General features: G+C 44.0%; 4 protein-coding genes and 1 pseudogene across 4 annotated transcripts; 1 reads left to right on the top strand and 4 right to left on the bottom strand.

Moving 5' to 3' along the window:
• Window positions 1-186: 186 nt before the first annotated feature.
• On the bottom strand, window positions 187-2,739 carry LOC115171364 (ankyrin repeat domain-containing protein 54). Its single transcript, XM_029728105.1, has 8 exons — window positions 2,087-2,739; window positions 1,738-1,785; window positions 1,526-1,624; window positions 1,326-1,397; window positions 1,100-1,147; window positions 888-1,012; window positions 688-795; window positions 187-527 (listed from the first exon to the last, which is right to left on the bottom strand). The coding sequence occupies exons 1-8, from the start codon at window positions 2,460-2,462 to the stop codon at window positions 453-455; spliced, it is 951 nt and encodes a 316-aa protein (XP_029583965.1). The 5' UTR covers window positions 2,463-2,739; the 3' UTR covers window positions 187-452.
• A 1,495-nt stretch (window positions 2,740-4,234) lies between these two features.
• foxred2 (FAD-dependent oxidoreductase domain containing 2) lies at window positions 4,235-8,745 on the bottom strand. The gene is made up of 10 exons (XM_029728106.1): window positions 8,616-8,745; window positions 7,973-8,190; window positions 7,457-7,768; window positions 7,093-7,344; window positions 6,583-6,918; window positions 6,238-6,404; window positions 5,887-6,052; window positions 5,313-5,539; window positions 4,928-5,098; window positions 4,235-4,651 (listed from the first exon to the last, which is right to left on the bottom strand). The coding sequence occupies exons 2-10, from the start codon at window positions 8,185-8,187 to the stop codon at window positions 4,419-4,421; spliced, it is 2,079 nt and encodes a 692-aa protein (XP_029583966.1). The 5' UTR covers window positions 8,188-8,190; window positions 8,616-8,745; the 3' UTR covers window positions 4,235-4,418.
• A 2,281-nt stretch (window positions 8,746-11,026) lies between these two features.
• On the top strand, window positions 11,027-13,946 carry LOC115171368 (heme oxygenase-like). Its single transcript, XM_029728108.1, has 7 exons — window positions 11,027-11,233; window positions 11,340-11,391; window positions 11,588-11,699; window positions 11,872-12,087; window positions 12,182-12,454; window positions 13,438-13,486; window positions 13,599-13,946. Exons 2-7 carry the CDS (start codon window positions 11,342-11,344, stop codon window positions 13,712-13,714), a joined length of 816 nt encoding a protein of 271 aa, XP_029583968.1. The 5' UTR covers window positions 11,027-11,233; window positions 11,340-11,341; the 3' UTR covers window positions 13,715-13,946.
• On the bottom strand, window positions 13,945-18,807 carry LOC115171366 (DNA replication licensing factor mcm5). Its single transcript, XM_029728107.1, has 14 exons — window positions 18,490-18,807; window positions 18,049-18,175; window positions 17,765-17,893; window positions 17,451-17,623; window positions 17,153-17,308; window positions 16,845-17,014; window positions 16,578-16,749; window positions 16,364-16,475; window positions 15,931-16,074; window positions 15,597-15,839; window positions 15,332-15,444; window positions 15,043-15,171; window positions 14,676-14,946; window positions 13,945-14,474 (listed from the first exon to the last, which is right to left on the bottom strand). Exons 1-14 carry the CDS (start codon window positions 18,657-18,659, stop codon window positions 14,373-14,375), a joined length of 2,211 nt encoding a protein of 736 aa, XP_029583967.1. The 5' UTR covers window positions 18,660-18,807; the 3' UTR covers window positions 13,945-14,372.
• Window positions 18,808-19,173: 366 nt separating this feature from the next.
• On the bottom strand, window positions 19,174-25,655 carry LOC115171367 (2-amino-3-ketobutyrate coenzyme A ligase, mitochondrial-like; annotated as a pseudogene).
• Window positions 25,656-27,057: the final 1,402 nt, after the last annotated feature.

Raw genomic sequence — 27,057 nt, forward strand, 5'->3', positions numbered from 1 at the left:
GTAAGTTATTGTAGTGCACAATGTCAATTGGCTGGAAATATACATTGCGTCTATTAATTTCAAGATATTGTAACCAATATGTAACAATTACTTTTCATTTACTAATTCTATGAATGGATAATGATAACTGCATTAACTGACAACGCATGTTACACCGTCTTTTTCTTATAAAGCAGAGGCAACAAATATTTCCAAACATTTTATTAATCCATTAACTCAGATTGTTACAACCATTTACAACAATGACCATGATTCATTTTTACAGTAAACATTCATGTACAACACATGCAAGGCAACAGAAAAAAGGCAGGTACACAAAGATGCAGAGAGGAAGACCAACACAACAGTCAAGGGTAATGAGTTCATAAAGATTTTTTTTATTTACTTTATCACAGTAGTATTCCCATTACCCCGCCGTAAACAGAAGAATGTATCCACAAAGAGAGTCCCCTCTACCTATCCCCCAAATCCTGCTTCTGTAGACTAAGTGACGTGAAGCTGGCCAGCAAGTCGGTTACCTCATCAACCTGAAACAGAAGAGAAGCCATAATTGTCACCTATGAAGGCTCATTCATTCTTGTAACAAGTAATAAGAATGATACCAGTTGGTTGTGTTACCATTTTGTTCATTGCCAAAAAACAGGTGTGTGTGTGAGAGAGAGTGAGTTAAACACAAATGTGTCTTACCTGTTCTTTGGTGCGTGTGTGCTGCAGCTGTGTTGAGATATGATCCAGTCTCTCTCTGGCCTCACTCTGTCCCATCACATTCAGGTACTCCCTCAGCATCTGAATGATCTACAGAGCCATGGAGAGAGAATTTCAGACTGCACAAATAAATGTTGGTATACTAATGTTTACATAGTGCTGTTGTAATAATCCCTTATTACCTGTGTGACCTCCCCTCTAAGAGTTTCTATACTCCTCGAGTCTCCTTCCTGCAGGATGTTGAGTTTGGAGCGTGCTAGGTGCAGGGGGGTCCTTCCTGCTCGGTCTAGGGCATCCACACGCGCTCCTGAACAGAAACACAACATTAACAAGTTATCATTAGCAGGTGTGCAGTATGTATGTCCATGTGTCTTCATACAGTATGGCTTCTCACCTCCTCTCAGCAATGTGGTGATTACAGGAACGTGGTTGGTACAGGCCGCTGCAGAGACAGGTGCAGAAGTGGAAAGATTGTGGAAAATATACATTTTTCAGATATGGAAAAGTTAAATCAAAATAAATTGTTAATCTTTTACTTTTCTGCCATTGGGACCTAAAGTAGCAATGTTGTACAGCCCTGAACTAAATGCTATACTTTCGGTGCCATGTGTTGTTCTTACCCAGATGGAGAGGAGTGTTCCCAAGGCCATCCCGCTGGTTAGGGTCAGCGCCGTAGCTCAGAAGAAGTTGCACTGGAAGGAAGGGGACAAGTTAATCATTTGTTCACAGTAATGCTGCTGTGATTATTATCAGTTCATAACAATGTCATTACTGTTGAGTAATGAATCATGAGCCCCTTGCACTTCACACTTTGACTTACCGATGCTCTCGTTGCCATTACAGGAGGAGAAGTGGAGGGCTGTTCTTCCTTTGTCATCTGCTGCACAAGGGTCGATGTCTTCTAGAAGAAGCCTGCGCACTGGATTAAAAAAGAGACAGAAACGTTAAACACCTGAAAGGGATACCATATATTACTTAGTCTTGTTGAGTCTCGCAATAGTTGATGTTCCAATAGTTCTCTTCAGTGCCTACCTGTATCAATGTCGTTGCCATTGGCAGCCTCTCGAAACCTCTTCACCGCTAGAGAGAATGAACAAACAAGCCAAAGGTTAGGTAAACATCAGGTAGAATGCTAAACTCTGTGCTTTGAGTGTTGACATGCCTATCACCGTGTGATGTATTAGGTTAGTATAATGCATACTGATGATACTTTTGTCAAAGTTCAGGAGCCATAGGTAGATGCCTTGCATGACAGCCCAGTCGCTCTGCAACATTCACACAGCTTTACACTATTCACACCTCATGATTGGATGTGGAATTCACAGCTCTCTCCATCAACACCATTTTTTTCTACAATTTTGAACGTGTGGAATTTCTGTACCATAAATATCTTTTCCAATGGGCCCCACATTTCGCCGTGCTCTCCCTTGTCGCCTCGCTCTACACCCTGTCACCTTCCCGGGTTTGCTGCTCGCCACACCTGCCCCTGATCCAACTCGACTGGGTTCCCATAGCAAGTGGAGGTACCGAAGTTCTTGTTCAGCGGTCTGTCCCGTACGACTCAATCTCACGGTGCCCTCTCCAAAGCCAGTTATCCCAAATCCCTCAGCAGCACCTCCATCCATCCTCTCATCATTTATCTTTAGTTCACCCTCTTTCTCCGCTTCTTTTGGTCCAGACCCCACTGTGCATTCACCCTCGGAGCTTGAACGTTCATCGTCAGAAGCTGTTGCAACAATTGGACTCCACCCGTCCATGTTCACCGACTCATGTGGAATATTTATTTTGGCGTTTCTCTCTTCAAAATGATCCTCGTTCGCAAGCCAGTACTAGGAGCTACGAAAAGAGTCATTTATGTTGATGAACTGACTTGCAACTTTGAATACGTCGTTTATTTACTCCGTTGACATCGCTGGCTCTAGAACATCAATACAGAATCTATTCTACGCATATTTACCATTGTGGCTCATATGTTCATGCTTTGAATTCAAGATGCGTCCCTGTTACAAGAACCAAAATGTCTCCTGTTTCATTATTTAAATTCTCACGAGAACAAGCAGTAAAAGGCGCTCCTATTGTAAAGAGGAACGTTGACAAGGACTATTACCAATCAGAGTCTACGTTGTTCGTTCTCTCGAAACAAAGCACCCACCCCCGTGCAAAAGAAGCCAATGAGCAAGCGGAACGTGTGCTGCAGTATTCAATTTCAGGTTAGTTCTACGTGAGCTCTTTGGGACCATAACCTTAACCATTATGCATTAACCTTTACCTTAACCACTGGGGCGTCCCAAGGATCCCGGATTGCAAAGAACATTGCATTTATTTTATACAATTTGATATTATGAATAAAATCGTGGATGATTTTACACTCAAGATATCTTGAAAGCAGATATGATTTAAAGTGAAGAAATTCAAGCTATATTATTTGCCCATAACCCTGTAAGCTGTATAATACAAAAAAAATTGAAACATCTGAGCTTTATGTTCTCTCTCTTTAATGTCTTATATCTGTTGCAACAGAAAATAAAGTAAGCAGATAAATAACAGTAGTAGGCCTACACAAATAGTATAAAAAATAAATAATGCATAATTCATAGATCACCATGTAATGAAAACCCAACATCACCCATACTGTTTGTACACACATTCAAATCTAAATCTAAAACATTCCACAATTTAGTGTAATATATAAATATGATTTAAGGAATAAAATGGGATAAGCAATCAACTCTCAGAGGAATCAGGATGGTTGTTCAATCAAAATATTTGGAATATACTGTCAAAATTTGGACACACCTACTCATTGAAGGGTTTTTCTTTATTTTACTATTTTCTACATTGCAGAATAATGCATTCCGGTGACTACCTCATGAAGCTGGTTGAGAGAATGCCAAGAGTGTGCAAAGCTGTCATCAAGGCAAAGGGTGGCTACTTTGAAGAATCTCAAATTTAAAATATATTTAGATTTGTTTAACACTTTTTTGGTTATTACATGATTCCATATGTGTTATTTCATAGTTTTGATGTCTTCACTATTATTCTACAATTTAGAAAATAGTAAAAATAAAGAAAAAACCTGGAATGAGTAGGTGTGTCCAAACTTTTGACTGGTGCTGTATATACAAACTGAGTGTACACAACTTTAAGAACACCTGCTCTTTCCATGACACACTTATTGGTGTCACTTGTTAAACCCACTTTAATCGGTGTAGATGAAGGGGAGGAGGATTTTTAAGCATTGAGACATGGATTGTGTGTGTGTGCCATTGAGAGGGTGAATGGGCAAGACAAAAGATTTAAGTGCCTTTGAACAGGGTATGGTAGTAGGTGCCAGACACACTGGTTTGTGTCAATAACTGCAACACTGCTGGGTTTTTCACACTCAACAGTTTCCTGTGTGTATCAAGAATGGTCCACCACCCAAAAGATATCTAGCCAACTTGACACAACTGGGGGAAGCATTGGAGTCAACATGGGCCAGCATCCCTGTGGAACACTTTTGACACCTTGTAGAGTCCATGCCCCGAAAAATTGAGGCTGTTCTGGGGGCAAAAGAGGGAGGGGGGTGCAATTCAATATTAGGAAGGTGTTCTTAATGTTTTGTAGACTCTGTATATACTGTATATATTCATGGACATTATAATGAGAGGTAGAGAATGTCTTGGGACATCAAAACTGTCATAGGCTTAGTTTTGGGATCCTTGGGTAAACAATCAGAAGTCAAGGTTTATTGCAGAGGACACTGAGGCTCCAGCTCGTGTAAGGTAATCAGGGAACGATGGGTCTGTTTCTGGGGATGCAGAGTCCTGTCCTCCAAGCATTAGCCCAGCTTCATGGGCATGCTGCCACAGCTGACTATTCCTAACAACCCCATGCTTCCTCAGGTATCCCTGACGACAAAACAGGGGTGGCTTTCGATTGGTAAGGGAAAAGCGGAAACATGACTCTGTGGGGAAAAGAAACAGGTTCAGTTTTACACATTGTAAAACAGTAATCAAGTAATAAAATGTCTCATTAACTGAGTTGGCAGAACCGTAATAAAACAGTAATAACACAGATCCTGTATGAAAGTATGTCGCAAGTGAACAAACAAATCGTGTGTGATATAAATAGATGAGTAGGAGGTAATGTATATGGAAATATAAAGAACATATCCTAAGGGCATATCTACCCTAGTATAATAAGGTGTTGTAATGAGGGATCAGTTGAGGACATGCTCTACCTGCATAGAAGGCCCTGAGGTCAGTGTGGAGACAGTGTTCCAGGAAGCGCCGCAGTGGCTGGCTGTGAGAGATGGGCCCATCCCACTCAGTCAAGAAGTCCTCGATCATGTGATGCACTGCCTTGGGCCGTGGCAGTGGCCAGCCAACAGGACGGTGTCTCATGTCCCTCTCTGTTAAGGATGGCAGACAAATGAAAGAATAACATGTATTTGTTTTTACATACATGTGTAGGTTTGAGTGCTGACGTCATACCACAAAGATGCCTTGTACTATACACAGGCATACTCTTCATTTCAATGTCATTACTTAACTTAGTCTTCAACACAACCATAAGGCCAAACTGTTTTGTACTCTTAATAAGGTTTCTAACATTCTCACACTCACTAGTGGGAAGTTTGTCGTAGTAATATAGAACAGGGTGGAGGAAGTTGGACCTCCAGGCACGGGTCCACTCTGACTCTGCCCTCCCAGGGCCCAGTGAGTCTGTGCGGTTCAGCCCGTACTGTAGAACCAGAACCAGCAGCCCATGCTTAGAGAGCTGGTGGCCAGACAGAGAAGAGAACTGGGGCAGGGCCTGGAGGGGAAACTCCTCCAGATACTCACAGTGAGAGCTGACAGGAAAGGAGAAGATTATTCAAAATTACTGGTTCACAAATGGATGAATTTAGGCTGCGTTTACACAGGCATCCCAATTCTGACCTTTTTTACACTAATTGGTATTTTTACCAATCACATTAGATCTTTTCACATCAGATCGTTTTCAGGGCTGCTCAGATTGGTCAAAATACAGATATAAAAATATCAGAATTTGTCTGCCTGTGTAAACACAGCCTAGTGAACATAAATCGGGATATCTACAGGCAATCAATCAATGTGAGATGCATTGGTAGAGATAGGTAAATGTCCATGAGGGACAATAATCATGAAGAAAAATGTGCAGTGGTTCAGCACTACTTACCCTCTTAGTAAAATGATGTCTCCAAGTACCCCAAACATTTGGTACGGTCCGGAGGCCTCATTGACCCTCCTCAACAGCCAGGACTGCAGCTGACTGATTGACAGTTTGATTGCTGGCCAGGAGTTGCTATGGTAACGCAGCTCAAGGACTCTATGTACAGCACGCACTAGGGTGGAACACATAACAAAGTTACAACAATAAATAGTCAAATAACAAACACATTTTGTCTATAAAAACATTACTTTATTGACAAATTTGTAATTTCAAAGTTTTCCCCCCCTTTACAGGCAGTTACTAACTAAGTCAGATTTACTCTGTCTACGTTGTAATACCAGCAGTTTAAATGGTTACCTGTGTATCGGAAGCCATGGATGAACCCCCCTGCAGAAGAGCGATAGTCTCTTGAGTGGGCAGCCGTCCCCAGAACAAAAAGGTCTGGGGTTCCCCGCCCCTCGTACCAGGCTGTCACCCCTGGCAACCGCCCCCTGGCACCCTCACTGCTTGGTGGGCGGGCCGAGCTGGAGAGATTAATGGCATCATTAGGACAGACTGACATTATCTGACTGAAACAGCATGGCTTTTCCAATGAAAATGATAAAACAGAAGATCCACCACTTCCATAGAAAACAATAACTTTAACAGAACTCTTTTCGCATTATGCAAAGATATGCCACTGTAAAGTATTAATTTACATACCCATCAAAGATGCTGAAGTTGAACCGGAACCCCAGGCAGCGGATCACACGATCATATGGCTGGCGGAGAGAAAAGTTGTCATTGTGGTACACAGGCAGGTTTGTCGCTGTGACCTTTGAACTGTTCTTCCCATCCGAACTGTCCAGTAGCTCAGCTAGAGTAAGGAACAACTTGCCACGCTTTTCCTTCCCACTGGATCTGCACTTCTTCTTTCTGCCTGAGCGCTTCTTTTCATCCTCTCCATTTCTGACGATAGCAATATCCTCAAGGCCTCCCTCCACCAGCCCATCAAGGGACTTTAGCTGGTACGTGTCTAGCAGCTCATTGTTCACAGCTCTGTGGAAGAGAGGAAATAGGTCACTTTGATATGAACAGATTATGCTAAGGCGTTAGCAACATACTCCGATCTAAAACACTGCTGCAGGAGTACTAAATCAGTGAAACAAAAGAATGAACAATTGGTAGGAGTGGACAATATGGGAGTCAAAACCTGATGATGCCTCTCAGTACCTGAGGTCTCCGACGTAGTGTGTCTGCCAGGCTAGGCGGACCGGGCTCGGGCTGTAGAGATGGATCCGGCTGGCCCGACCCAGGATGCTCTGAGCTGTTTCAAATGCTGAGTTCCCCTTACCCAGGATCAGCACGGCCTGGTCCTTATACTCCTCTGGGTCCACAGGGATGGACTCATAGCCCTCCACCAGGTCTGAGCCCTCAAACTGGACCTTCTGAGGATCCCACAGTCCTGTGGACACCAGGAGGACTCTGTGGGTCAGAGAGAGAGAGAGAATCATCTCTTTAATGGTATGCATAGTGGAGAATTGTTCCATATTTCCATCCTTTTATATTAGATATGTGTATAGATATAACACAGTACCTGCATGTATAGTCCAGTCCACGCTGGTCAGTCAGTATGTATCCCCTGCCTCTAGGTGATTCAGACTCTGAGGCCCTGATCTTCCCGATGTCCACCCCATACTGGACCTTCAGCCCCAGCTCCTTCACATACATGGAGAGGTAGCGGGGGAATGAGTCTGCGTCTGGGTAGAGCTCCCGGCTGACTCGCTGAAGCAGCAGGTCGGGCCTGTCACTCAGGAGGGAGTTCCAATCGTGACGAAGGTTGAACTCGCGGTTCCGCCTTCCTGTGTAGATCTTGTTGATGCTGATGAGTTTCCTGTGTCGAGGGTATCTTTAAAGGGAGGCAAAAAACATCCATGAGATACAACACATGTTCATGTACATGGTGTAGGTCAGAACATGTTTCTATGAGCAGGGCAATAGAGAAAGTTGCATCATTGTTGCACTGTCACAAAATACTTTGCTGAGTTGGAAAATTGATTCAGCAAGTGCAATACCCGATATAGTCCACACCCATAACTACAGATGCACTCACATATTGAAGAAGCTCCCTGGCCCTGAGTTCCTCTCCAAGATGATGTAATCTCTCTGACTCTTGGAGAGAAAGTGACCCATCTGAAGGCCAGCGGGGCCGGCTCCAAGCACACAGTAGTCATGGTGACGGGTGCTGTTGTGACTGTGGTAGTCATCAGGAAAACAATGGACCAGGGCGACCAGGAGGGCTAGTAGAAGAAGGATGGGGGAATCCATGACCTATGAATGAGTAAAAGGTAATGAAGGCATTTATTGGTGGGAGAGTGGGTTTAGTGAAGGTCATTGCAATACCCTGGTGACAATAATCAACGGCAAATTTAAGTTTTGAAAGCTGCAATCTGAAAATATCCACTGAGAGCAGCAACCATATTATTGCCAAAGTCATGCAACTCTTTTCAATGGCTTTACCAACATAAGAAGGTAAATTGAAATGAAATATCAGATAGCATTATTCAAGTGAGTGGAAGAACAGATAAAGTACGACAATAGCGGGCCTTCATGGGGTGTATCCCCGTGCTCGCCTTGAAACTCTGGCCCGACATCATAACTCGACATGAGGGGATGCAGCTGCACTAGACCGCTGGTTGAGAAGCGCTCCACGAGCACAAAATACACAGCATATCTATTAAAGTAGGATGTTTTACCTTTCACTGCAGTGGTTCCGTCTCATCTAACCCCATATCATTTTGCATTTGGTCTGTAAATAAAACTCTCCAACAACCTATGGTCGGAATTTCATAACGGAGCCCCATCCCTTGATACGACACTCCAGCATACCACAGTACTCTGACCAATAAACGCTGCTCTATTCTGGCCAATGAGCTTGTGTGTAAAATAGAGGGCGTGATAAAATTTAAAGTGATGGACAAGAAATGTTCCATACTTTTGATACAAAAATATCAAGTAGCAAAAGTAACACATTTGACCTTCTTTATTACATTCTTTATTACAATGTTATAAACTTTGTAATGTTGCAATTTTTGAGATTGAGATAATTGTAGTAGTTTGATAATTTTTTGGTGAAAGACATACTAATAATTATCAAATGTTAATTAAGTGAAACATAGCATGCATATTATTATAATATCATAAACACAATGAACTATTCATAAAATTCTCATGCCTAGAAATTGCTCTTATTTTTGCCTTCTGCAACTGCAACATACATTTCTGTTGAGTCATGGTATCCCCCTTCTATATTTTGTTGAAACCTGTTGAATCAGGTTATCTATAGACTGGGAATAGATCAATATATGGATAATAGACAAATGTAGGGGAAATCATACAAATTGACTTTTGAGCACAAGAGTTTACAATGCAATCCCCTGAAATGAATTTTGACCTGCAGTTAGTCATTTGTGGCTGAAACTTTGTACCAACACAAAGTTCAATGAACACAATGGGCGAGAGAATTGGATTAAATTGGATTAATTTAACCATTGAGTCCTGCCTGCAGTTAAATCAGCATATTGAATCACTCTTGTTATTCAGTCGTGAAGAGGGCACGACAAAGCCCATTCCCCCTCAGGAAACTAAAAAGATTTGGCATGGGTCCTGAGATCCTCAAAATGTTCTACAGCTGCAACACCGAGAGCATCCTGACTGGTTGCATCACTGCCTGGTACGGCAACTGCTCGGCCTCCTACAGAGGGTAGTGCGTACGGCCCAGTACATCACTGGGGCCAAGCTGCCTGCCATCCAGGACCTCTACACCAGGCGGTGTCAGAGGAAGGCCCTAAAAATTGTCAAAGACCCCAGCCACCCCAAGTCTAGGACAAAAAGGCTTCTCAACAGTTTTTACACCCAAGCCATAAGACTCCTGAACAGGTAATCAAATGGCTACCCGGACTATTTGCACTGTGTGCCCAACCCAACTCCTCTTTCACATTGCTGCTACTCTCTGTTCATCAGATATATGCATAGCCACTTTAACTATACATTCATGTACATACTACCTCAATTAGCCCGACCAACCAGTGCCCCAGCACATTGGCTAACAGGGCTATCTGCATTGTGTCCCGCCAACCCCTCTTTTACGCTACTGCTACTCTCTGTTCATCATATATGCATAGTCACTTTAACCATATCCACACGTACATACTACCTCAATCAGCTCGATTAACCGGTGTCTGTATGTAGCCTCGCTACTGTTATAGCCTCGCTACTGTATATAGCCTCGCTACTGTTATTTTTCACTGACTTTTTACTGTTGTTTTTATTTCTTTACTTACCTATTGTTCACCTAATACCTTTATTTTTTTTAGAAATTGCACTGTTGGTTAGAGCCTGTAAGTAAGCATTTCACTGTAAGGTCTACTACACCTGTGGTATTCGGCGCACGTGACAAATAAACTTTGATTTGATTTGATTCATCTTCAGAAAACTAAAAGGTACAAAACACTGAGAGCACAAAACATTAGAAACATGACATTCCAGGTGAAAGCTATGATCGCTTATTGATATTACCTGTTAAATCCACTTCAATCCATGTAAATGAAGGGGAGGAGACAGGTTAAAGGATTTTCAAGCCTTGAGACAATTGAGACATGGATTGTTTTTGTATGCCATTCAGAGAGTGAATGGGCAAGATAAAAGTTTTAAATGCCTTTGAACGGGGTATGGTAGTAAGTGCCAGGCGCACCGGTTTGAGTGTGTCAAGAACTGCAACGCTGCTGGGTTTTTCACACTCAACAGTTTCCTGTGTGTATCAAGAATGGTCCTCCACCCAAATGACATCCAGCCGACTTGACACAAATGTGGAAAGCATTGGAATCAACATGGGCCAGCATCCCTGTGGAACGCTTTCAACACCTTGTAGAATTGAGGCTGTCCTGAGGGCAAAAGTGGGTGCAACTCAATATTAGGAAGGTGTTCCTAATATTTTGAACACTCAGTGCTTATAACTTTGTTCTCACCTGTAGTCAACATACTCTCCCTCAATAGCAGAAGGAACACACTCACTTCCTGTGGTTCATGTGACTCTGTGTTTAATGATTTCTACCATTCCATCTGCTCACTCATGCTCTCCCCTCACTGGTAAATCTGCTCTGTCATGTTAAGCTTCAGCATAAGGGAAATGAGTGAACACTCTCACTTCCCATTTGATTTAGCTGACAAACATTAGGAGAGAAGGCGAGGGAGTCAAATATAAAGAAAGGGACACAGGTCAAAGAGGACACAGCAACTCTAAACACGTTTGAGAAGGAGGCAGCTTTTGTTTACCAGCTGTATAACAAGACATCAACAAGGAAATACCCCACAGGTAAATTATCAACTTTTCCACTGACTTGTTTTTTAATAAACTGTAACATTTGGTGACATTTGGATAATAATGTTATAACCACCATATAAAACATTCTGGATTACAGACATGGAGACAGTCAACTCAGCACGGAAAGTTGATATGCAGAACCCTGGCAGGTACAGTCATTTTGTAATGAACGGTCGATATGTTGACTAGATTATTGTATTTCAGACCAGGTCAGGGCTGATATATGGTAAAGTAAAGGTATTGAACATACAGAACACAATTACTAACTGCAAACTCTGGGCTCACATTTACTGTACTCGGGTAAATCAGGATGTCCTCCTTCTAATGTTCTCCATCTCTCCTCAGTGATTTGTCAGAACAGATAAAAGCAGCGACTAAAGAGATCCATGTGAGGGCAGAAAACACCCAACTGATGCTGAGCTATCAGAAGGGACAGATAACTCTTCCGCAGTACAAGGTGAGAAAAGGCAATCTGAGAGTAAATTAAAAACCACATCCCAAAATAATTGAGTGGTTTTCATAATATGAACTACCTAGAATGTATTTTGTTTAACTTTCTACATAGTCATGGAAAATGAGCACTCACTGTGTACTAAGTATTAATCTGCAACCCCTCTTTTCCATGGCAGCTTCTTCTGTGTTCCCTCTACGAGATCTACAAAGCACTGGAAGAGGAGATGGACAGAAATGCTTCCCACCCAGGTGTCGCACCGATATACTTCCCCCAGGAACTGGCCCGACTGGAGACACTAGAGAGAGATCTGGAACACTTCTTTGGACAGGAGTGGCGAAAGAGAGTCATCATTCCTGCTGCAACACACAGATATACACAGAGACTTCGCAAGGTACAGGCTATAGATATACCAACATGCAGGGTAGGCACACTATCTTAATTGTGTGCCTGCTTAGTAATAACCATTTATTTATTTCCCTCTTCAGATTGGTGAAGGCAATCCTAAATTGCTGGTGGCCCACGCCTATACCCGTTACCTAGGTGACCTGTCAGGAGGACAAGTTTTAGGGAAGATTACCCAGAAGTCAATTGGGTTAAGCAGTGGAGAGGGACTGTCGTTTTTCTCCTTCCCCGGAGTGTCAAGCCCTAACCGCTTCAAGCAGCTGTACAGGAGCAGAATGAACAGCATCGAGCTGACCAAGGAGGAGAGGGAGGGGGTGCTGGAGGAGGCTATCATGGCCTTCGAACTCAACATCCAGGTGAGTGAAAGGAAAGAGGGAGGAAAGGTGGAAGCAAACTGGGTAAGAATATAGGTTATGGGAACTAATACTGTAATGAAAAGTCAGTATGAAAAGTTATATAGCTGTACCATTGAGAGCATCTTTACTGGCTGCATCACTGCTTGGTATGCCAATAGCACCGCCCTCGATCGCATGGCGCTACAGAAGTTGGTGCGGACAGCCCAGTACGTCACTGAGGCCGAGTTCCCTGCCATTCAGGACCTCTATATCAGGCGGTTTGAAAGGAGGGCCTGGAAAATCGTTAAAGACTACAGCCACCCAAGTCATATACAGTTCTCTCTGCTTCTGCACTGCAAGCGGTACCGGTGCATCAAGTAACAGGCTCCTGAACAGCTTCTATCCCCAAGCCATGACTGCTAAATAGCTAACTAAATGGCTACACAGACTGAGTTGACACTTGTATTTTATTTTTGCACTGTCTCTATGCACTCACACACTGACACTCCAACACAGACACAAACACTCACTCCATAATTTGCTCACACACAAATAATATGCATACATTTATACTGACTACACAGACACACTCACATACAATCATCATATACACTGCTGCTACTCTGTTTATCATATATCCCTATACATATCTACCGATATCACTCCAGTATCCATGCCCATTTTAAATATGGTTCTGGAACTGACTGTCCCTGTATATAGTATGCTTTCTCCTGTTCTTTCTTTTTCTCGTGTTTCTGTTGTACTTTATTTTTTAGAATTACATTATTATTTATTACTGCATTGTTGGGTTTAGAGCTTACAAGGCATTTTACTGTACTTGTGCATGTGACATTAAAACTAGCTAAACATAACTGCAGAGGAAGTGAAACTGGGAAGGTCTAGTGAACGATGCATTGTAAACCTGTTACTGGGTGCCATCGCATATTGCTGATGATTGTGTATATCTTGTTCAATGAAGACATCCAGTGTTATTTCTCGTACAGGTCTTCGATGATCTACAGAAAATGTTAAATGTCACAAAGGAAGCTTACGGTAAGGATAGGATATACCTTAGGATACAGCACATCACTCATATGCTGATTGGAAATAAGTGATCTTTCAGCTTACTTGTGTGTTATATAAAGGTATTACTTTGCTTTTGCAGGGGACCAAGAAAAGGCCAAGACGCCAGCTATCATCCCCTCTTTGTCCATCGTGCAGTTGTCACTGGGTATTTGTGTTGCTTTAGCAACAGTCGGAATGGGTATCTATGTATTCTAAAGCCTTGAAATAAGTCCTTAAATATGTATTTTTATGTAGTTGGCAGAATCACTTCACTAATCATGACAAGCTAAGGGTGTGTGCACTTACAGCACTTTGTCATGACTGTACTTTTTTAAACACCTAAGGCAATCTTAAAATGAAAATTGACATGTATTAATTGCAATATCTTTGTAAATAGTATGTTTCATTAAAGATTATGCACACCATTTCAACATAAGAAATGTCTAAATAAAGAAGTTTGCTATTTATTGTCAATACAAAATACCTTACACAATTAACGATTTAACTTTAACAATCTTTAGGGCATTCTCATGCCAATTTTCTTACCCCAAACAACTCAACAACACAGTTCATCCAAATTGCCTCCATACCATAATTTGTTTAGACTAAAAAGAATAGACACCAAAATACTTATGAGAGCAATAGAACAGTAAATAACTGTTGGCTGAACTTGGCAAAGCAACACATGAAAAGGTAGACATCAGTGGCTCTGTAGGCGGACCACGGTCTAGGATGGAGAAGACGTATCGACGTGACTTCATGAAGATGTCCACTGGCTTGTGAGGAAGAGTGAATTGAGGAGACGCCTGTCCCTTCTAATATTTACAAAGCCCATCGTGACTTAATCTTTGTGCATATGCATCTTTCTGTGAGACTACTTGACTCTGTAGAGCACCTTCCTCTGCATGCGGTGCTGCAGCTCTCCCCTCCTCATCATCAGGTGAAGGACCTTGTAGATGGCCTGCTCTGGATACTTCTGTATATGGGAGAGGGTAGAGAGATTCTGGTCAGTGGACAGGTAAAGGATACAGGGCAACACGGAGGCCAACTGAGGACAGCACTGAATCATAGACAAATGCCAAACATTCCAATGCCCAAAGTACTTTCATGTAATTGACCAAGTGGTCCCGTCTCTGTTCAACACAGTATATGTTCAAAATAGACTAGTGTAACTGACCTGCTTGGTGAAGTCCTGGACGATGCTGTGCTCGGACACCTGGGAGCCAATGGCAAAGCGTCTCTTCAGCTGCTTCTCAACACGGGAAATCATCTCCTGGTCCTCCTGAGTGGTGAAGCCCTCCACACCAGAGAGGCTGCCGGACAGCGCAGCGTCCAGTGTGGACACCTGGAAGAGCCGCAAGGCCTCGTCCACCTCCTCCTCTCCAGCCACGGCCTGCAGCTTCATCTTGGCCAAGGACTCAGAGATGCGCACCACTGCCTCCAGCTGCCTGCAGGGGACCACGGAGAACCAAGTGTTATGACACTGCAGATGGACGGTATCCTGACTGGTAATGATGTTGGCAGGTGAAGTATCATATAGGTACCTGACAGTGATGGGGATGGAGGCTCTCCTGTCGCTCTCCCTCTCATGTTCCCTCGCTCCACTCCTCATCACCACGTATCTGTTCTTTAGCTTTTCAGCTGCCGCCGCAGAGAGACGTGGGCCGCATTTCCTGTCAGGGCACATTTGACCGTTACAAACCAAATCCCTTCACGTGTACATACTAGTGTGTAGTATTGTTTCTCTGCAAGTAGAGTTGATGAACTCAATCTAAACAGAATCTAACATACACAGAAGAAATCTGCAGAAATAAAGGATTTCTCAAGACTCACGTTCTGGCATATGCAATGAACTTCTTCAGTGTGGCCAGTGTGATCTCTCCCTCCACACCCTCAGTCTGAGTATGAGCACTGAGATGGACGTTCATCACGTGGCGGGCCAGAGTCTGACAGAGAAAAGATGGTCAATAGTGTTAACACTGCGCTAGCCTGGGCCGTGTTCAGTATCCCTGTGCATTAACCTTCCCACACACACACACACACACACACACACACACACACACACAAACCCAGAACAGACTAAAGTGTGTTCCCTCACCATGTCTCTCTGATGGTCGTGGATGTCCTTGATGATAAAGATCATGTCAAATCGGGACAAGATGGTAGGCATGAAGTCGATGTTGTCCTCTCCCTTGGTGTCGTCCCAACGGCCAAACACAGAGTTAGCAGCGGCCAGCACCGAGCAGCGGGAGTTCAGGGTGGTGGTGATGCCAGCCTTGGCAATGGAGATGGTCTGTTGCTCCATGGCTTCATGGATGGCTACTCGGTCATCCTCTCTCATCTGAGAGGAAAGAGAGACACAGTTAAGAGTCTGCAAACAAACTAGTCAAGTATTCAGCAATTGATGTACTGTCTTGTCCATGTTTCCTTACTTTGTCAAACTCATCAATGCACACCACCCCACCATCAGCCAGCACCATGGCTCCTCCCTCCATGATGAAGCCACGGGTGACGGGGTCCCTCAGGACAGAGGCCGTCAGACCAGCAGCACTGCTGCCTTTACCTGAGGTATACACCTGACAGAGGGAGAGAGGGGAGATATGGGTTAGCGCTTTCGATAGGGGTCACTAGCACACTGAAATTAATTGTCAGCAAACAAAACTTCTGGAATCCATCTTTGTAATTCTGGTTTAAATCTATGTTGAGGGAGTGTCATGATTGCTCTGAAATAAATTTAAAAAAAAAATATATATATATATATATATATATATATATATATATATATATATATATATATATATATATATATCACACACACACACACACACACAAATTAATATATTCATTCATCAAGCCCATCCTTACCCCAATGGGAGAGCACCTCTCCACAAACTTGAGCAGCTGAGACTTAGCAGTACCGGGGTCTCCCAGCATTAGCAAGTTGATGTCTCCTCTACGGGTCAGCCCGTCAGGCAGCCTGAGACAGGAAAGGTCATTATACATACACACTGGAGAGAAATGTACGCACATCAAAAATCTATAAAAATTCTACATGCCATTTCCAATGTTTATGACTCACCTCTTCCTGGAGCCGCCGAACAGCAGGCAGGCGATGGCCTTTTTCAGGTCATCACTGCCGTAGATGGAAGGAGCGAGGGAACGGGCGAGGGAGCCGTAGACGTCGGGGGAGGAGGCCAACGCTCTCAGCTCCTCCTCTTCCTGAGGGGAGACTGACCCTGTGGCCCCGCGACCTGAGAGACAAAGATGGCATTATATCTAACACTATCCCACATAGGACATAATGTTGGATAAGTAATCTAACCTCTAGTAGCCTTATGGTGCCTACCTGCTCCCTCTGTGTCCTGCTGAATGCCCACCACACGGAGGTAGGAGGAGCGGATGCCCACGCCTGCACTTTTATCTCTGCCCTTGCCCTTAGTTTGGGCCACCTTCTTGATGGAGTAGATCCCCATGATGGTCACTCTGTTCCCAGGGACCACACGGTCACACAGGTACCTGAGGGGAGGCAGAACATGAGCTGTAATGTGGCATGTACTCGTTGGTCTCACTTTGCACTGTGTGTATATATCGGGCATGTGTTAATTGCATTTCATTGAGAATATTGAGGCACACAGATGATGCTGTGTGTGTTACCTGTCACAGTACAGCTGCAGGTGGCGGGGCATCTCTCCGTGTGGCACAGCATCTGGAGACTCCTGCAGACGGAGGGTCTGGAAGTCCACACAGACACAACGGTCTGGAATGATGAAGTAGGGATCTATAGGACACCTCACCCTGCCTGCCTGCTCACTGAGAGAGACATGTTTAAGAATGAAATCACACACACAATGATAAAGCAGATGATTTTACACACACACAATGACTTTATGCATTTTCTCCATGCCCTGGAGTGTGCACACAAACACTCAACAACTCAGAGGGTTGCACTCACGTGTTGCACTTTCGGGGAAGAGCGTAGCCCTGCAGGCCTGGGGGCAGGGAGATGTTACTGATGACAGAGCGACAGCCACGACACTGCAAACACACCCTGGTGGCCTTGGCCCTCACAGCCGTGGCAGAGATGACGATTCCAGGGACCTTCACCAGCCTGGACACCTGCTCCGACTACCAGAGCGAGAGAAATGGAGAGTTCAGAGTCATGGCATGTTAAATGGATGGGAAATTGAGGGACATCTTTCACGCCACCTTCTACATGAACCAACTGAAAGGTGAAAGGCCCAGCATTGCATCCTCAGAGTTTCTTACCTTGAGGTTGCGGATGGAGGCAGGATGGGCGTCACTCTTCAGCATGACCTGGATTTCCTGCACTGTCTCCTCTCCCAGGGGCCTGGGACTGGTCACCTCGTCAGCCACCTCCTGGGCAGCCTCCTCCAGCTGTCAATCATAATGTCAGGGCTCAGTTTAAAGGGATCATTTTCAGATATAATTATTTGCCAAATAGAATATAAGATCAGTATGATACGATCAGCAACAGAAAATATCGGAATCCATCTAATCCATGAATTATTCAGCCTATTCAATTTTCTCACCAGCGGCAAGTTCTCAGAGGGCAGCTTGTACAGGCAGTCTGACAGGTCCTCATCAAAGCTGGCCAGGTCTTCCATCTCCACCTCCACCCAGTACTCCCCCAGGGTGTAGTGTCTCTTAAGGTCATCTCTACACAGCAGAACAGGTCAACAATACAACATGAACAATAAGATATAGATTATCTTAAAAACAGAATGCGAATATAATCATAAGGCAAATAAAAACGACCTACAAACTCAATCACAGGACCTTGAAGAGTCAAACTTTATTCCTTCAAGACCATTGTGGTGATCAGTGGTAGTTAGCTAACTAACGTTACAGTAACTGGCTAACTGTCAGCTAACTGGCTAGCTAACTTAACGTGGGTATCTGTGGAACATCACACCAACCGGCGGTAGCCATCGACAATGACTTCGTGGCACTTCATACAATCTCGATCTTACCTGTATTTATAGGTGAAACCGGTGCGATCGGTCCCAATTCTGAACTGCCGAAGAAATTCACGGAATCGTTTCTTGATCTGGCTCCGTTTCACTCCACATTCATCCCCGGGTCCATCTCCACCCCCGAAGCTGTCACTGTAATAAACTCCCGGGTCGTCGAAACCAGACATAATGCACCGATTATATCTACAAAGTGCTGAAAATTAAGTTTGCGTGCGCAAAGTGCAATAATCCTAAAAGCAAAACAGTTTCTGGTGATTGACGCCAATGGTCTTCTGTGGACAATGAATTCCACGCTGACTCTTTCGCGGCAAAAAAAATTGCGTCACTTTCCCGCGAGACCGAACAGTGACGCTTTGCAATTGGGAGATATGATCGACTAGTGATATTGATTGGCTGAATTGCATTGCAGGAGGCGTATCCTGATTGTAGAAGGGTGGGACTTGCAAGAGTTTGTGGCGGGAAAAGAACTGGGATAAACTTTTTTTTTTTTAAACATACGACCAAGGCGTCGTCGTGGCGCTACAACAAACTGAAACGTCAACTCTGTTCGTTGTGTTTACAAAGTTACGGTTGATTCAAGCACACGTTTATTGCTCTAAATAAAAACAAGACTTTAAAATATCTTCTAGCTTACCCAGTATTAAAACCATATCTAGCTAGCTCCATTAGAAAATACCAACGTTTTATTAACAAAAGTATTTTATTCATTCAACTGCAACACAAATGCAACACAAATAGTATTGACCACAATTGAGCTTCATCTGTAATACATTACCGTGTATTGTATGTAATAAATTATCTTTGTCGCACTGTCATTCATAGGCCTGTGTAACCTGTAACCACAGTCCACACTGCAAGCTGCTTGTCTTTTTAACTTGCTTATTGGCAGCAAAATGATCCACGAGTTCTTCTATTTAAGACAGAACTCCATGCTTCCTGCCTGTCTGTATGAAAACATCCACAGCGCGGTCAATGTCCTGGTCAGTGTGGGCCGCTGAGATCTGGACCCGGATTCTGGCTTTGCCCTTGGTACCACTGGGTAGGAGAACCCAATCACATACACTCCTGTGGGAGACAGAATAATGGGTACTTGTAGTAGATAGACATAACACTGAAGACTACGGTTCTTCAAGAAAGGGCAGATTGGAGGCCTGATTAAAATTAATATTTTTTTCCAGCCCTTGTATTCAAGCAGTGTAGTTTGCAGCTAATAACCTATTAGGTTTCTGATTGTTGTCAGCTCCCATTTTGTGAGACAACATTGTTGAATACAAAATATCAATGAGTATATCTCTGTCTCCCTCTACAGGTTGATGTGTCCATTCATTTGTAATTCCACAGAAATCTTTTTGATCAAGCTTTTCAAAAATAAAAATGAGTGGACAATGAGTGGACAAAAAATCCATAGAGTATTTCAAACCAATATACAGATTGTATTGTAATGTTTGAAATGTGCTTGTGCTCCATTCATATTCAGCCTGAACTGTTGCCTCACCTAGTTTCAGCATGTCATCAGCCATCAGAGAGGCTAGTCTGGCATCCCCCAGCATCACAGGACAGATAGGGTGGTCAGAGCCTGAGATGGTGAACCCAGCCTCGGTCATTTTGTTTCTGAACCTACGAGAGGGGGAGAGAATAAAGACATTACAGAAATAGCACTCGTTCCTTATACAGTATCACTGCCTTCAACTTTCATTATTGCTAACTGGGTTCTCTGGGAAACATGTAGTGCTCTTGAAACTGTAAACATGTGTGGAAGGACACCAGTGGAGGCTGCTGAGCAGAGGACAGCTCATAATAATGTCTGGAACGGAGCAAATGGAATGGTTGATACCATTCCACTAATACAGCTCCAGCCATTACCACAAGCCCATCCTCCCCAATTAAGGTGCCACCAACCTCCTGTGAAGGTCACAGTACAGATAAGAGATGAAACAAGCAAAAGTGTTTAATGCAGAATAAACACAGATTGTCACTTTTTCAGCACAAGGGATTAGTCAATCTCAAGGTCATTCTTTCTGTCCAAAAATTATGCAGAAAAATGTATCCATGCTTTTGTCACTTCTAGGTTAGACTACTGCAATGCTCTACTTTCCGGCTACCCGGATAAAGCACTAAATAAACTTCAGTTAGTGCTAAACACGGCTGCTAGAATCTTGACTACAACCAAAAATGTTTATCATATTACTCCAGTGCTAGCCTCTTTACACTGGCTTCCTGTTAAGGCAAGGGCTGATTTCAAGGTTTTACTGCTAACCTACAAAGCATTACATGGGCTTGCTCCTACCCATCTTTCCGATTTGGTCTTGCCGTACATACCTACACGTACGCTACGGTCACAAGATGCAGGCCTCCTTACTGTCCCTAGAATTTCTAAGCAAACAGCTGGAGGCAGGGCTTTCTCCTATAGAGCTCAATTTTTATAGAATGGTCTGCCTACCCATGTGAGACGCAGACTTGGATCTCAACCTTTAAGTCTTTATTGAAGACTCATCTCTTCAGTAGGTCCTATGATTGAGTGTAGTCTGGCCCAGGAGTGTGAAGGTGAATGGAAAGGCACTGGAGCAACGAACCGCCCTTGCTGTCTCTGCCTGGCCGGTTCCCCTCTCTCCACTGGGATTCTCTGCCTCTAAACCCTATTGCAGGGGCTGAGTCACTGGCTTACTGGTGCTCTTCCATGCCGTCCCTAGGAGGGTTGCGTCACTTGAGTGGGTTGGGTCATTGATGTGATCTTCCTGTCCGGGTTGGCGACCCCCCTTGGGTTGTGCCGTGGCGGAGATCTTTGTGGGCTATACTCGGCCTCGTCTCAGGATGGTAAGTTGGTGGTTGAAGATATCCCTCTAGTGGTGTGGGGGCTGTGCTTTGGCAAAGTGGGTGGGATTATATCCTGCCTGTTTGGCCCTGTCTGGGGGTATCGTCGGATGGGGCCACAGTGTCTCCCGACCCCTCCTGTCTCAGCCTCCAGTATTTAAGCTGCAGTAGTTTATGTGTCAGGGGGCTAGGGTCAGTCTGTTATATCTGGAGTATTTCTCCTGTCTTATCCGGTGTCCTGTGTGAATTTAAGTATTCTCTCTCTTAGGACCTGAGCCCTGGGACCATACCTCAGGACTACCTGGCCTGATGACTCCTTGCTGTCCCCAGTCCACCTGGCTGTGCTGCTGCTCAAGTTTCAACTGTTCTGCCTGCGGCTATGGAACCCTGACCTGTCCACTGGACGTTCTACCTATCCCAGACCTGCTGTTTTCAACTCACTAGAGACAGCAGGAGCAGTAGAGATACTCTGAATGATTGGCTATGAAAAGCCAACTGACATTTACTCCTGAGGTGCTGACCTGTTGCACCCTCGACAACCACTGTGATTATTATTATTTGACCCTACTGGTCATCTATGAACATTTGAACATCTTGGCCATGTTCTGTTGTAATCTCCACCCGGCACAGCCAAAAGAGGACTGGCCAGCCCTCATAGCCTGGTTCCTCTCTAGGTTTCTTCCTAGGTTCTGGCCTTTCTAGCGAGTTTTTCCTAGCCACCGTGCTTGCTGTTTGGGGTTTTAGGCTGGGTTTCTGTACAGCACTTTGTGACATCAGCTGATGTAAGAAGGGCTTTATAAATACATTTGATTGATTCAATTGCTCTTTTCAAACATGTCCTATTCATGATTTTGCTCATACGTATTTTTCACAAAGACCAACACAAAAAGGCTTATCTGTTTTTGTCTGTGCTCCTATGTTAACTGTTCCATAAGCATAGATGGTGTCTACCACATTCACCAAAACAGAGGCCCCAGTCCCCTCCCCCGATTCCCACCTCATGGTTTTGTTCCAGACACTGAGCAATCTCATTGGAAGCGAGCAGCTCGACAGCCCAGGTAGCGCAGCCCACGACAGGAGGGGGTAGGGAGTTGGAGAAGAGGTACGGATGAGAGCGCTGCCTCAGCAGGTCAACCAGAGGTTTAGGACCCACTGTGTACCCACCTGAGAGAAAACAGATAGAAAACCCATATCCACCTTATACAGTGCGGAAAGTATTCAGATCCCTTGACTTTTTCCACATTTTGTTACATTACAGCCCCCCCCCCAAAAAAATATAATATGAAATATCACATTTACATAAGTATTCAGACCCTTTACTCAGTACTCTGTTGAAGCATATTTGGCAGCGATTACAGCATTGAGTCTTCTTGGGTACGACGCTACAAGCTAAGCACACCTGTATTTGGGGAGTTTCTCCCATTCTTCTCTGCAGATTCTCTCAAGTTCTGTCAGGTTGGAAGGGGAGCGTCGCTGCACAGCTATTTTCAGGTCTCTCCAGAAATGTTAGATCGGGTTCAAGTCCGGGCTCTGGCTGGGCCACTCAAAGCCACTCCTGCTTTGTCTTGGCTGTGTGCTTAGGGTCGTTGTCCTGTTGGAAGGTGAACCTTCACCCCAGTCGGAGGTCCTGAGCGCTCTGGAGCAGGTTTTCATCAAGGATCTCACTGTACTTTGCACCGTTCATCTTTCCCTTGATCCTGACAAGTCTCTGCCGCTGAAAAACATCCCCACAGCATGATGCTGCCACCATAATGCTTCCCTGTAGGGATGGTGGCAGGTTTCCTCCAGACGTGACGCTTGGCATTCAGGCCAAAGAGTTCAAGCTTGGTGTCATCAGACCAGAGAATCTTGTTTCTCGTGGTCTGATAGTCCTTAGGTGCCTTTTGGCAAACTCCAAGCGGGCTGTCATGCGTCTTTTACTGAGGAGTGGCTTCCGTCTGGCCACTCTACCATAAAGACCTGATTGGTGGAGTGCTGCAGAGATGGTTGTCCTTCTGGAAGGTTCTCCCATCTCCACAGAGGAACTCTGGAGCTCTGTCAGAGTGACCATCAGGTTCTTGGTCACCTCCCTGACCAAGGCCCTTCTCTCCTGATTGCTCAGTTTGGCCGGGAGACCAGCTCTAGGAAGAGTCTTGGTGGTTCTAAACTTCTTCTATTTAAGAATGATGGAGGCCACTGAGTTCATGGGGACCTTCAATACTGCAGACATTTTTTGGTAGCCTTCCCCAGATCTGTGCTTCGACACAATCCTGTCTCGAGCTCTACAGACAGTTCCTTCGACCGCATGGTTTAGTTTTTGCTCTGGCATTCAATGTCAACTGTTGGACCTTAAATGGACAGGTGTGTGTCTTTCAAAATCATGTCCAATCAAATTAATTTACTATAGGTAGTCTCCAATCAAGTTGTAGAAACATCTGTTTTTGCCTTGTCATTATGGGGTATTGTGTGTAGACTGATTAGTTTTTTTAAACCATTTTAGAATAAGGCTGTAACACAACAAAATGTGGAAAAAGTCAAGGGGTCTGAATACTTTCTAAATGCCCTATATCAATCTATATTTTCAAGTTAGTTTTGTCATCCATTTATGGAGTTCAATTACACAGCCTACATTGTCAATAGTGACATTTCATAAGAATTGAGAACATACAGTACCGTTATGCAACTCCATTATTGAGTCAAAACAGAGGGAAACCTACCAGCTGCACCTCCCAGTGCTTTTCCCAAAGTAGACTTGACAATGTGAACCCTGTCCATCACTCCCAGGAGCTCATCTGTGCCTTTGCAAACAAAATGTAATAACACTATTGGTCGACATAATTGGCTACGAAACCATCATCCTTTTTAGTTTTCCTAGGCATAATTACATCATTAAAGTTCTATCATAATTACATCATTAAAGTTCTATCATAGTTACATCATTAAAGTTCTATCATAATTTCTCCATCTGTCCATTTTTCTCTCCACCCGGACCATCACTCACCTGCCTCGTGGGCCCATGAAGCCTGTAGCATGGCATTCGTCAATGAAGACCATGGCTCCATACTCCTCTGCCAGGTCACAGATCCTCTTCAATGGAGCCATGTCACCATCCATGGAGAACACACCATCCGTGACAACGAGGCGTAGACGAGATGACTGAGGAGGACAGGGAGCCATGATGACCTGTGATGCAAACACAGCCCATTAACACTAAAATCAATTCAGCAACCTTTATTTATTTACCATCACTATGGTTTCAAGCTTCATGGATTTCAAGAGGATTCTGCATAATAAGCTTCATGAAAGGTGGAGCCCTTAATTAAAAAAAGATACTGTGCAATCATATTCTAAGAAATATGTGTAATGGCTGAAGGTAGTGCAGGTATTAGGATGGGGAGGACAGGGTTTAGAAATCCTCTAGCTGGAAGATGGACAGCAGATGATGACTGTCTTACTCCTTACCCTGCTGTCATTATCCCACATAATCACCTCAAGGAGATTATTATTTCAATGTGTGTATAGCACCCTCTTTACCTGGGACTCTTTCAGCTGGGTCTCCAAGTCATTCAGGTCCATGTATTTGTATCTGAACCTCTTGGCCCGACACAATCTGATCCCATCAATAATAGAGGCATGATTCAGCTCATCAGAAAGAACTGCATCGTCAGGGCCCAACAGAACCTGATGTAGAAAAAGAGTGCATTACTACTTTAGGCATGTTTAATACAGTGGCACAGAAACGGTAAAGACAGACCATGCAACAGAATGTTATAAAACAGTTAATCACATGTTAATGTATTCAAGAATCACAAACCTCAAATGGCCCTGCGTTGGCGTCAAAACAGCTGGCATATAGGATGCAGTCCTCACGCTCATAGATTTGAGAGAGCTTCTGCTCCAGATCTTTGTGAATGTCTTGTGGATCATATGGTAATACGAGAATGAGAGGAGACACAATCACAGAGTAATGTGAACTCACACAGAACCACCAGAAACACTTGAGCAAGCAGTCTTTAGGTTACCTGTGTGCCACAGATGAATCTCACTGAGCTCAGCCCAGCACCATACTTCTTCAAGGCCTCTATCCCTGCCTCCACTACCTGGGGATGGCTGGAGAGGCCCAGATAGTTGTTTGCACAGAAATTCAATATGTCTGTATGGGGAGAGAGAGAAACAATAGGTAAGCATATATAAGCCGGTTCTCCAGAGGACATGCATACCATAAAAATACTGACCCAACTGCCAGAGAAAGCTTGATTTACCAGTAACAATTACCACAGTGACCTTGCATGACTGCTGGAGAGAGTATGAGTGAGGGATTTCTGCCATTGTGTACTTACTGACAAATACAGAAGAGTGCCAGCTGTACACGAGAGGACGTGCAGTCAATAAGCCATTCATAAATCAGCACTAGGTGTCAGTCTTTATCAGGTACACAAAAGTGAACAGTAACAATTTAGTAGTTATATTGGTGGCAGAAATATGGGTTTAACAACACCAGCAGCCACCACAAATCACGATAACACTAAGCACACGTGCCTCTCCTTAATGTCAATATGCCTTGTCCATTGCTGTTCTGGTTAGTGTTTATTGGCTTATTTCACTGTAGAGCCTCTAGCCCTGCTCATTATACCTTATCCAACCTTTCAGTTCCACCACCCACACATGCGATGACATCACCTGGTTTCAATTATGTTTCTAGAGACAATATCTCTCTCATCATCACGCAATGCCTAGGTTTACCTCCACTGTATTCACATCCTACCATACCTTTGTCTGTACATTAAACCTTGAAGCTATTTTATTGCCCCCAGAAACCTGCTCCTTTTACTCTCTGTTCCGGACGTCCTAGACGACCAATTCTCATAGCTTTTAGCCGTACCCTTATCCTACTCCTCCTCTGGCGATGTAGAGGTGAATCCAGGCCCTGCAGTGCCTAGCTCCACTCCTATTCCACAGGCGCTCTCTTTTGATGACTTCTGTAACCGTAATAGCCTTGGTTTCATGCATGTTAACATTAGAAGCCTCCTCCCTAAGTTTGTTTTATTCACTGCTTTAGCACACTCTGCCAACCCGGATGTCCTAGCCGTGTCTGAATCCTGGCTTAGGAAGACCACCAAAACCTCTGAAATCTCCATCCCTAACTACAACATTTTCAGACAAGATAGAACGGCCAAAGGCAGGCTATATCTGCAGTAGATTGCAACACCGCCTCCTTTGGCCGTTCTACAGAAATGGAGGTAAACAGCTTATTCTGAAAAAGACAAAGACAGCAATCTTTATTTATACTGAACAAAAATATAAACAACATGTAACATGTTAGTCCCATGTTTCATGAGCTGAAATAAAAGATCCCAGAAATTCTCTCAAATTTTGTGCACAAATTGGTTCACATCCCTATTAGTGAGCATTACTCATTTGCTGGGGACAAAAGGACACAAACATGTGCAGTTTTGTCACAAAACACATTGCCAAAGAGGTCTCCATTTGGGGGAACATGCAATCAGCATGCTGACTGCAGGAATGTCCTGTCACGGTTGTCTAGGACCAGTGGAGATGTGGAATCAGGAGCAGGAGACAGAGGGCCGGAGCAACTGAGTTTTAATAATAAATAACAAATGCAATAGCCGTAGGGCACAGGGCGCGTGGCGAAGTCCGCCAGGAGAAAACACTTTTCCCAAAAATAAGCGCACTGGAAAACAAACAGCGCGCGGGGCGCAGCCCGGCAATATAATGTATACTAATAGGATACAATCACAAATGTCCTGAGTGAAC

Source organism: Salmo trutta, chromosome 32 (genome assembly GCF_901001165.1).
Source record: "Salmo trutta chromosome 32, fSalTru1.1, whole genome shotgun sequence".
NCBI lineage: Eukaryota > Metazoa > Chordata > Actinopteri > Salmoniformes > Salmonidae > Salmo > Salmo trutta.